The 12,241-nt window shown below is 43.0% G+C and overlaps 1 protein-coding gene across 1 annotated transcript; it reads right to left on the minus strand.

Moving 5' to 3' along the window:
* Window positions 1-211: 211 nt before the first annotated feature.
* LOC135553933 (mitochondrial ribosome and complex I assembly factor AltMIEF1-like) lies at window positions 212-4,351 on the minus strand. The gene is made up of 3 exons (XM_064985878.1): window positions 4,264-4,351; window positions 812-1,009; window positions 212-461 (listed from the first exon to the last, which is right to left on the minus strand). The coding sequence occupies exons 2-3, from the start codon at window positions 873-875 to the stop codon at window positions 220-222; spliced, it is 306 nt and encodes a 101-aa protein (XP_064841950.1). The 5' UTR covers window positions 876-1,009; window positions 4,264-4,351; the 3' UTR covers window positions 212-219.
* Between the last annotated feature and the right edge of the window lie 7,890 nt (window positions 4,352-12,241).

A 12,241-nucleotide genomic window follows, 5' to 3' on the forward strand; every position in this document is an offset into this window, starting at 1 on the left:
GGAAAAACTATGAGAGAAGAACAAAGAAAGAACTTATGAAGATGTGAAGAGTCTTGCGTTCTATTACCATAACTCAAGGACTGTAACTTTTATTATTAAAATATGTATTGTCATCTTATGATAGGATAGGTGGTCAGTTAAATATCTAAATAGTTTACCCGTTAGTGGTCTGACACAAGCACGTCTTGCTAAAGGTGTGGTTGGATGGTTGACCCCCACCTACATCAGCCCCCCCAGTCTACTGCCGATGAAAAACTGGCCCCTCTTCAGTGCGTCCTCCTTGTCGCTCGGCGCGGTCAGGGCCTGGCAGCGGCGGAACTCCCTGGCCACGGCGCGCTGGTAGCAGTTGTGGTCTGTGTAGTGAAGGTGGCGCCCTGCACGGAGCAGTGCTCGGTACAGCTCCAGCACCGCAATACGAGACCAGCCGCCCATTAGGGATGCACATGGAGAGGGGAGGACTCCTGTGAGGAGAGAGAGATAGTAGGACATTTATTTATTTCAATAGAATAGGTCTTCATCATTATATGCAAGGGTAGTATTCTATTTTATTTTTGAACACTGTCGCCTAGGCATCTGCCATTGTTGAAGCAGAGGGACAACATGGACCAAGTCAGGCTATACTAATCCTGAACAGTAACTTCAACTACTTGGTGGCAAGATGGCGCCGATAGAGATGACAGCGTCGCTTCAAGTCCTTAGGAAACTGTGCAGTGTTTTTTTTTTTTTATGTATTATTTCTTACATTGTTCGCCCAGAAAATCTTAAGTGTTACTACATAAAGCCGGGAAGAAATATTGGATATCAGACTTACCAGCACAATGACTAGGAATACGACTTTCCCAAAGCGGATCCTTTGTCTGCAACTCCCAGGGCATTTCAACTGATTCCAGAGGCCAACCAAAAACAATGCCGTAGAAGGAGAGGGTGCCAGAGAGGTCTTCTAGTGAGGCTTCGGATGCGTGCACACCACACACCGCTTCGGAGTATATTACTCGCTAATGTCCAGTCCCTAGTTAACAAAGTAAATGAAATTAGGACAAGAGTTGTTTTCCAAAGAGATATCAGGGATTGTAACATACTCTGTTTCACAGAGACATGGCTAGTTGGGGACTTGCTGTCAGAGTCCGTACAGCCAACGGGATTTTCAGTGCATTGCGCCGACAGAAGCAAACATCTCTCTGGTAAGAAGGGCGGGGGTGTATGTTTTATGATTAACGACTCAAGGTGTAATTGTAACAACATACAAGAACTTAAGACATTTTGTTCACCTGGCCTAGAATTCCTTACAATCAAATGCCGACTGTATTATCTCCCAAGGGAACGCTCCTCGGTTATCGTCACAGCCATGCATATCCCCCCGAAAGCGGATACCTAGACGTCCATCAAGGAACTTCACGCAAACTGAAAACCATGTATCCCGAGGTTGCATTTATTGTAGCTGGGGATTTGAACAAAGCTAATCAGAGAACAAGGCTACCTAAATTCTATCAGCATATCGATTGCAGTACACAAACAAGTAACACACTCAACAACTGCTACTCTAACTTCCGCGAAGCATGCAAATTTAACCATGACTCCATCTTGTTGCTCCCCTCCTATAGGCAAAAACTAAAACAGGAAGCGCCCTTGCTTAGGTCTAATCCAACACTGGTCTGACCAATTGGATTCCACGCTTCAAGATTGCTACGATCACGTGGACTGGGATATGTTCCGGGTAGCCTCAGAAATATAACATTGACGTATACGCGGACACGGTGAGCAAGTTTATAAAGGAAGTGTATAGGAGATGTTGTACCCACTGTGACTATTAAAACCTTCCCTAACCAGGAACCGTGGATTGATGGCAGCATTCTCGCAAAACTGAAAGCGCGTACCACTTCATTTAATCATGGCAAGGCGACTGGAAATATGACCGAATACAGACAGTGTAGTTATTCCCTCCGTAAGGCAATCAAACAAGCAAAGCGTAAGTAGAGACAAAGTGGCTCAAACATGAGACATATGTGGCAGGGTCTAAAGATGATCACCGATTACAAAAAGAAAACCATCCCTGTCACAGACATCAACATCTTGCTCCCAGACAAATTAAAACAACTTCTTTGCAAGCTTTGAGGACAATACAGTGCCACCGACACAGCCCGCTACCAAAGACTGTGGGCTCTCCCCCTCCGTGGCCAACGTGAGTAAAACCCTCGCCAGACAGCATCCCTAGCAACGTCCTCAAAGTATGTGCAGACCAGCTGGCTGGTGTGTTTACAGACATTTTCAATCCATCCCTACCCCAGTCTGCTGTTCCCACATGCTTTAAGATGGCCACCATTGTTTCTGTTCCCAAGAAAGCTAAGGTAACTGAAAAGACTTTTGGCCCATAGCACTCACTTCTGTCATCATGAAGTGCTTTGAGAGACTAGACAAGGATCATATCACCTCCACCCTACCCATTACTCAAGACCCACTCAAATTTGCTTACCACCCCAATAGGTCCACAGACGATGCAATCACCATCACACTGCACCATCCCATCTGGACATTTACATTTACATTTAAGTCATTTAGCAGACGCTCTTATCCAGAGCGACTTACAAATTGGACAAGAGGAATACCTATGTAAGAATGTTAATTGAATACAGCTCAGCATTCAACACCACAGTACCCACCAAACTCATCATTAAGGTGGAAAGTTTTAAGTTCCTCGGTGTACATATAACCGACAAACTGAAATGGTCCATGCACAGAGACAGTGTGGTGAAGAAGGCAAAAACACTTCTTCAACCTCAGGTGGCTGAAAAAAATGTGTCTCGTCACCGAAAACCCTCACTAACTTTTAAAGGTGCACAATTGAGAGCATCCTGTCGGGCTGTATCACCGTCTGGTACGGCAACTGCACTGCCCACAACGGCAGGGCTCTCCAGAGGGTGGTGCGGTCTGCACAACGTATCACCGGGGCAAACTACTAGCCCTCCAGGACATGTACAACACCCAATGTCACAGGAAGGCAAAAAAGATAATCAAGGAAAATAACCACCCGAGCCATTACCTGTCCACCCTGCTTCCATCCAGAAGGCGAGGTCAGTACAGGTGCATCAAAACTGGGACAGAGATTGAAAAACAGCTTCTATCTCAAGGCCATCAGATTGATAAACAGCCACCACTAGCACAGAGGCGGCTGCCTACCTACAGACTTGATATCATTGGCCACTTTAATAAATGGAACACAAGTCACTTTAATAATGGCACTTTAAGAATGTTTACATATCTCGCATTACTCATCTCATATGTATATACTGTATCCTTCACTGTCTATACTTTACTATCTATTGCATCTTAGCCGCTCTGTCACTTCTCATCCATATAGTCATCCCATTCCTTTACTCGATTGTGTGTATTAGGTTTTGTTGTGGAATTGTTAGATATTAACGTTAATTGTTAGATACTGCTGCACTGTCGGGTCTAGAATCTTAAGCATTTCGCTACACTCGCAATAACATCTGCTAACCACGTGTGTGTGAGACCAATACAATTTGATAGGGCAAATTTAGCTAGATAACCATTGTGAATGATGAGATAAGAGATGAAACTGGTCATTTGCTGCTGTAGATTCGGTGGTCGTTATACCGATTGTTGGTACTACTAGCTAGCAGCAAGGCATCAAGTTCATTTGAAAACGAGCTAACATTAGCTACGTTACGCCTGTCTAGCCTGCAGGAAGCCTAGCCGATTAAACTCAACATGAAATCGTGAGTTGAGTTTAGTCAGCTATGCAGCCGTGTCAGACCAGAGCAACACATAAAATACACCAAAGATACTGAACTAGCTAGCTAACCCCTTTCATCTGACATTAGCTAGCAATATAGTTTACGATAGCACTAGCCCAGCAGAACACACGTTAACAATTTAATGTTAGCTAGCAAACTTTTTTAGTTGCTTCTGCCCCGTTGTCCGTATAGACAGTACGATAAGTGAGCTAACAATTAGCTAGATAACGTTACTAGAATAGCAAAACCAGTAGCATGAGCATTGTTCCCTTTAATTGGCTAACAGTAAAAAATAAAATACAAAAATCACGTTAGTACTACTGTAAAAAGCTAACTAACCTTAACTGATCTAAAAAAATAAAATACTATTAGCTACTAGCCAATCAAAGGGAACAAAGCTGAACGAGGCTGACTTTACACATTGAGGAACTGATACTCACAATCAATTGAATAAAAATATAGGACAGAACAACATTTTTACATTGTCAAGAGAGAACGCTGAACTTACGTTCGAGAAACTATTTCAAAGATTTATCCTTAAAAGTACAACAGACACAGTTCCCCCTCACGCCGGGGTCAGAATGACAAACAGGAAGGTATTGGCTACTTATTTTTTGCACTGGAGTTACTACATCCGGTTTGAAGTATTTTTATGGTTGAGAAATGTGACATTACAGCACTCAATCTTATTTAGCCTACAAACCTACACATTTCTATGGTGGAATAAAGCATTTTTATAAAGAAGTCGTATAAGAAACATATGTGAATAAGATCATAAGCCAAAGTAATATTAGGACTAAATGAGTAGACCAGAGTAGGCTAGAGGAGAGTGGAGTATTACTTTATTGTTGGGGAATTGTTTTATCGCCTGCAGTATTATCACTGATTACAAGGACACGACAAGGATAAATATAACACATATAATTAAACAAACTCATATTAATATGTATTGGTCAGTTTGTGAGTAGCTAAGATACTGCACAATCCCTCTGGCACCAGAGATGGGTAGATTCAACAAGTCCCAGAAGAAGAAAAATGTGTGTATTATGTGATCTTGGGTTAATAGAAAGTGAAGCCCACTTTGTGTTTAATTGCCCTCTGTATGATAACTTGAGACATGTTTTATTTGGTAAAATTGTTGGTGCTCACTCATGAAGTGTTTGACTACAGGATGAACACAGGCTGAAGATCTTTTTCACAAATTGCACAATTTATTTTCCTGGGGTAGAGAAGGAGAATTGTATTGTTTGTGTAGAGAGTCAAGGTGAAAACTGTACTTTGTTATGATTGCTAATTATGCATTTAAGTGTTAATTGCATTCCATTTGTTTAATGTAACATTTTGTTTTGTGTTTTGTACACACATACGTGACACTTGATATCTTGTCTTATATGGTTATACGGCCTGGGCACCATGTTGCTGGTGGTTTCAAGTTTTATTTGTCACATGCCTAAGTACACTGAAATGCTTAACTTGCCCTTGCCCTACCCAACAGTGCAGTATTCAATATCAAATAATATAACTAATAACAAAATATAAAAATGTTGTTATCATTAATATCTACATCCTTATTGTTGTGTAATTGAAGAAACAGCTACTTAGGAATTACACATAACTAATCAAAGTTGTTTCTGAGATTGGGGAACCAAACGCCATTAAGTGGTGAAATCTCACAACTAGCTTACCAAAGCAGCTCGCAAACAATCACATACTGTTTGTCCCCATTAAGAATGTCTGAGTACTTTGTCTGCTAAATTACCCTTAGTGAAAATGAGGCACAATAATCTGCATTGTCAGCAATCTTATCCAAAGGCTTACAATTAATTATATTCTCTCAAAAAATCATAATCTTAAACAAACAGAAACAATGCCCCACGTTTTGGCTAGGTGCCTTTATGAAGAGCACAACTCCAAATAGAAAGACTGACAAAAGGAGTAATGTTGAATACTATATGTATAAAGTTAAAAAAAGGTTTAAAAAATGGCTAAGATTTACAATAAAAATGTACAGCACAGTACTGTCTAAGGTGTGTCTGTCTAAGGCTGGTGAGGCCTACTTCGGTCAGGGAGTCTCGGGCAACTGAGGTCAGAGGTCAGGGGGGTTTCGGGCAGCTGAGTTCAGGGGGCTTCGGGTAGTTGTGGTCAGTGAGTTTTGGGAAAAGCACCAGTTTTGAAAGTGAAACTACATTGGCCAGACCCATATGTTAAGAACAGTTTCCACTAAGGGAGGAAAGGGAAACAAGGCATGGGTTTTTACTATGTACACAATAAGAAAAAGCATGCACCAGAGTATAAATATAGGTGTGAAACCTCAGGAGGCTCATCACACATCTTTGACACTTTGACTGGAGGTATGGACAATTTTTGGCAATTTGCTAATTTACTGAAATAGGGATTTTTATTTAACTAGGCAAGTCAATTAAGAACAAATTCTTGCTTACAACAAAAGCCTACCCTGGCCAAACCCTAACGACGACAATTGTGTGCCACCCAATGGGACTCCCAATCATGGTCGGTTGTGGAACAGCCTGGAATCAAACCAGGGTCTGTAGTGACACCTCTAGCACTGAGATGCAGTGCCTTAGACCGCTGCGCCAGTCCAAGGGAACCCTGAGCTATTCCAATATTTCAGAACTGGATACTATTGATCATAATCAAGAATACCAAGGAAATAATTGAATAGTTACGTCACATGATTGAATGTATGGTGGTCTGTATTAAAAAATAAACCACAGATTCTTTCCCTATGCCCATCAGGATGATGTTTGTGAGTCAGATAATGTTAGTCTACCTAACTGAACTTCACAAGGAACCAAGTCACTGGCAGCAGTGATATTTGTAAAAGTGTTTTCGAATATGGTCTAAATTGTGTTAAATCGTTAAGCCTATTGTAACTGGAGATGGCATAAGCCATTGCAGAGACAGTCATTACTAATTCAGCCTCATGCCTCTAATTCTACTGTAGTTACAAATCTAATTATGGAGACCAGGAGTCATGTACCAGGAGAAATTTTCAAAACCAGTTAGTGCGTGTAATGTTCAGTCACATGGGTTAAAAGGTCATGTGGAAACTATCTGTCAATGACTGTTTGGGTGAAATAGAGCATAGAGCATGAAACTAATTATGCACCTGAAAAACCTTTAAAAAGAGATTTAACGTTCATTGAACATTGACATTGGCCATTCGGGAGAGTATTTGCAGTGAGAGGCTGCCTCAGATTCACCCAGTGTCTATTGAGAGACAGGAAATGTAATTCCTTAATTGGAATCACTAGGTACATATTATAGCCAACCCTTGTTTGTGTGGTACAACAAAACTTGCTGTTCCCTGACTATCGCTGCATCTTACGGAGCGTGCATATCTTGAAGTGTATTCGGTATTGAGGTAAACTAGTTTCTACTTTTATAAATGACATTTTATGAGCTTATACACACACAAACAATGGATGTAGGAATAACACAACTGTATCTACTTATGTGTAGCCTAATTATAGAGTGTAATGTAAGAGCCATGTATCTGTGAATGCTTGTGTTGTTGATCATAGTGGTATTTTGTGTACCTACAATTTGCATTATTTTTCACTTACGAAGCTGAGCCAGATGTGTATGCTGGTCTATCTTGAAATGCATGTTTTAATGTTAGTCACGCTTGAATGAGTCATAGTGGTATGATACATTATTTAGTAGAGGGCAGCCTCCTTGCTAATACTGTTGAGAGGTGTATGGACTTCAGGACATACCCCTGATAATGTATGTCAACTTAAATGATTTACTCTCCTATTTATAGTCTAAATCATTGTAATTGGTCTTAGCAACTTTGATGACAAAAAGTTGCCTTAGGCAGATCGAAAATGTTTTTAATATAATAGCTGTGTTGCTATTTTACATGTATTTTAGGCATGCAAAATATAATAGCATTGGTTGTCACAATCACATTTGAGGAACTTACACATTGTGACCCTTACACACAGAATATTTTGGTTGTGTTGCCCTGAGATTGTCGAGAGCTCTTCTCTTGAAGAGAGCTGCTATTACATTCAAAAGTGAATTGTAAACATTTAATTTCCAAAGTACAAGAGAGAAAATTCAAAATAAACAAAAATGTATTCTGTGACATGATTTTGACATCTAATAAGCTGGTTTAGTTTGCTGATAACTGGTTTAAATGAAACTCAATTTTGACAAAAGTGACACAACTGTGTTATTAGTTTATTTTTATGGTAAATATTACAATATGGTACTTAAATCCTACAGTTTAATCCTAAAGTTTATTTCGGAACGTATATATTACCTATACCATTTATGAAGGTGGTATTACAAGAAACCTATCAATTGTAACTTAATTTAGCTATAATAATTAGTAACTTCCTGGTAATCACAAGGTCAGAGGCATAGCTGAACTTGAATCGGCCTTAGAAGAATGAAAAACAGGCAGCATTGTAAAGAGAGACTGACTAGGCGAATCAGCATGAATCTAATTACCCCAACAGGGTCATGCAGCATGAGACATATTCCCATGACAACTGGCAATACACACACTATGCTACTCTTATTATTAAGGGATGAGGGTAATGTAGAGCAGCCACTCTTACACACAATGTGATAAAGGAGAAGTCACAATGTATCTTCGAAGAACACATTGACCTTACAGGAGGTATTGTATTCACCTCAGCCAAATGAATCCATAAAGAGTCCTCTGTGTATCTCATGAGCTCTTCTCCTAGATAATATGAATAGCCTGATTGAATTCCAGCCTTTGCTACTCATACAGGTTAATATGTCACGTTTTTGCATACTATGGTTGAGAGGGAATATTGGGGCAAATTTCCTGAGTGTCTTTACAGTAACTCAATTGATTGTGCATCCTCGCTCTCTCATTGCATTAGGTTCCCCCTATCAACAGGACAGGATGGCACTTCTCAATTACCCTATTCCAGAGCTAGATGTCACCTTACAAGAGGCAAGCCGTGTGCTCCAGCTCACCCTGAGCCCCAAGCTCTACCCTCAATTCAAAAACACCCTTAGCCAACAGAGGGAGGTCCTGCAGGAGGCCCAAAACTGCTTGGCGGCTGCCGCCTCTGGCCGAGAGAACTGGGTGACAGAGCAATTCAAGAGCCGGCTGCTCTCATGCACCGACCCACTGCCCACCTCGACAGCCATCCCCGCTGTCCTTTCCCCTTCCAGAGCCAAGAAGGAGTGTGCCCAACTTGAGAGGGCTGCTGCTCTGCTCTGGGCTGTGGCCAAGATGTATAGTGAGCCTTCGCTGGTAGAGGGAGAGGGGCAAACTGAGCGCACACAGCAATCAGAGGTGTTTGCTGCCAGCCGCATTCCTGGGAAGACCCAAGATGAAATTAAAGTAAGCTTTGGGAAAAAAATAGAGTACTTTGACTCAATGTTGTTTTGTGTTTTCATACACCATCTCTGATGATAATGATAACAGTTCATCATACTCCCTTGTCTTATTTTCATCTAATGTGATTATCTCCTACTTCTTAATGTGCTATTTGTATTACAGGTATACCCAGACTGCCTCCATGCCATCGTAATCTGTGCTGGAGAGGTATTTTCAGTCAACATACTGCAGCGTCTCAGCCCAAGTGGTCCTATGTCCCCTTTACCGTTCCCTGACATCTACAGCCAAGTGGCTCATGTGATGAGCCAACATAGAGCTGCCAAGAACAATGAGCCCTCTGCCATCTGCGGCCTCTCTGCCCTGCAGCGGCAAGCCTGGAGTGCAGTGAGGGAGGAGATCCTTAGAGCAGGTGGGGAAGTGGCCGCCTCACTGGGGTTGATGGAGAGTGCTGTGGTGGCTCTCTCCCTGGAAGACTGCAATCCACCAGCTGATCTGGCAGACACCCTCAACGCTGTCAGACTGGGAGGAGGAGATGGGCCCTGTCTGAGATACTATGACAAGGTACAGTATGGGATGTTTGTGGTACTGTAATTGTGGATGACAACTACTACAATACAGTGTCACGTCTGTTTCCGCTCCCCCTCTCTGGTGCTCGAGGCCGCCAGGCTGCTCATCATTACGCACACCTGTCACCATCATTACGCGCATCTGCGCTTCATCGGACTCACCTGGAATCCATCACATTATTAATTACCTCCCCTATATCTATAATTTCCTCTGTTTCTTTCCAGAGTCAGTATTAATGTTGTTATGTGTGCCTTGTCCAGACGCTGTTCGTGTTTTGCTCCCTGTACTTGCTTCTTGTCTCCCAGCGTCTGTCCCTACAATACAGTACAGTACAGTGGTGTTGTAGTGAATCAACTGGATTCATTGGGTTATCGGATGAGGATATGGCCTTGGAACATGATTTTATGTGTTGACAAAAATATATGCTAGATAATGGAGTTAAATCAATTTTTCTATATTGAATCAAATTGTAAGTGGATCTTTACTGCTCATCAGCCATACATAATTGCACCCAACAAGCTTCAGTTTATTAACTCACTGACACAAGACTTGAAAACATCGGTTCCTCTTTAGCTCAACATCACAAGCAAATATCACAAGTATCACAAGTAAAATAAAAACGATTTTTCTATACTTTTTCTACAGGTGGTGAACCTGGTGGTATTCAAAGACAGCACAGCAGGGATGGTGTTCGAGCACAGTGCACTGGATGGAATGGTGGCTGGGTTAGTGGCTGAGACTGTGTGGTATCTCTCTGAGTCTCTTAATGTGGACCTAGTCCAGGCCAACACAGGAAGCAATGGGTCAGCCTATCTTAACAAGGCTGATTCCTCCTCCCCAAGACCCCTAGCATTCCCACTAAAGGGTATAACTAAAACAGACCCCCCAAAGTCCTCCCCTAAAGCAATTAATCCCATAATCACGTTTGAGGTTCCCTCTTACCCAGATGTCTTTGCTACCCTCCGGGGTCACAGGGGCCTGTACGATGCCTGGATCAACTTTTCCTTGCAGCTCTCCCTAAGGCAGACTCTTGGGGAATCTGCTGCCAGCCACATTCTTGTAACCCCTACCCATATGCGTCACTACAAGCACGGCCGCTGCGATCCGACATACTCCCTCACCATGCAATCCTGCCAGCTCATTAGTGCTTTGGAATCCTGCATCGGACCAGATAACAATCCTCGATACACGAACGACCTGCTCCGTCTGTTCCATGTGGCTTTCCTGGAGCACAAGAACCTGATCAAAGCCACTAAAAGTGGACATGGTGTGGGCCCTCACCTCGCAGCCCTACGCTGGTCCATGTCTCCAGACAACCCTCTCAAGAAGTTTCTTGACCCCTTTGGGTGCCCCTCCGTTTATCTTACTGGCAAGGATTTGATGGAGGGAGTGGAGGTTGCTGTAGGGAATGTGTACGCTAAAGACCAACTGGCTGTAACCTACCTGGGGAGGAGAGACCGGGTCCGTATGGTGCTCAATGGGAAAGGCACCTTTGCCACAGTGTTGGAGAAGCTTCAAGATAGCCTGAAAGTAAATCTGAAGCTGGTGATGCTTCTCGCTGTCAGATATGCCGTAGCCGGGCAAATGGGAGCAATGGAGTGTCTGCTGCAAGAAGGACAAGTAGGAAGAAGGAATGGATCCACCCAAGGGGAAATTCACAAAAGTATTAGTCCAGCAGGCCAAAACCAAGGCAAGACACTGTCCAAGTCAACACTTCCCTCTGACTCTGCCTCCAACATGAGTCCAGACTTTACTCTGGTGATCCATGGTGGAGCTGGGGAGGAGATGATGCTAAATACAAAGGTGGTAGAGGTCATTGAATTTGCTCTGCAGACAGCCCTGACCCTCGGAGCACAAGTGCTACAACAAGGAGGCAGTAGTCTTGACGCAGTGCAGCGGAGTGTGCAAGCTCTTGAGGACTGCTTTCTGTTCAACGCCGGGAAGGGATCAGTTTTCAACAAAGATGGGAAAAATGAGATGGAGGCGACCATAGTAGATGGAAATGGGATGAACTCTGGGTCGGTGGCTTGTGTGCAGAGTGTGAAGAACCCAGTGAAAGCAGCAAGACAGGTCATGGAGAAGAGTGCACACTCACTCTTAGTAGGGGAAGGTGCAGAAGAGTTTTTGCAAGGCTTAGAAGAGAGTGAGAAGCCTATGAGGGCGGAGTACTTCCAAACTGATATCCGTCGCAGAGAGCTGATAGCAAAACTCAGTGCTGGTAATGCCTCCAAGAACAACCATCCACAGACAGTGGGAGCTGTTGCTTTGGATCGGTGGTGTAGGTTAGCTGCTGCAACGTCCACTGGTGGGTTGGTGGGAAAATGGAAGGGTCGAGTTGGGGACACAGCAGTAGTGGGAGCAGGTATATTTGCTGATGACAAGCTTGCAGTAACCTGCTCTGGTGATGGAGATGTGTTTCTAAGGCACACAGTTGCTCAAAAAGTAGCCAGTCTCTACCATCATAAAGGCTACAGCCTTAGGGCAGCATGTCGAGAAGTCATGTCTGAGAACTTGAAGGGCAGCTGTGCTGGAATCATTGCTGTAGACGCCAAAGGCGATGCTGTTG

This window comes from Oncorhynchus masou, chromosome 14 (assembly GCF_036934945.1).
Source record: "Oncorhynchus masou masou isolate Uvic2021 chromosome 14, UVic_Omas_1.1, whole genome shotgun sequence".
Classification (NCBI taxonomy): Eukaryota; Metazoa; Chordata; class Actinopteri; order Salmoniformes; family Salmonidae; genus Oncorhynchus; species Oncorhynchus masou.

Coding starts and splice junctions, on each gene's coding strand:
- LOC135553933 (XM_064985878.1), bottom strand. CDS start 875: ATGCCCTGGGAGTTGCAGACAAAGGATCCGCTTTGGGAAAGTCGTATT. Junction 462..811: donor TATTCCTAGTCATTGTGCTG/GTAAGTCTGATA, acceptor CTCTCCTCACAG/GAGTCCTCCCCTCTCCATGT.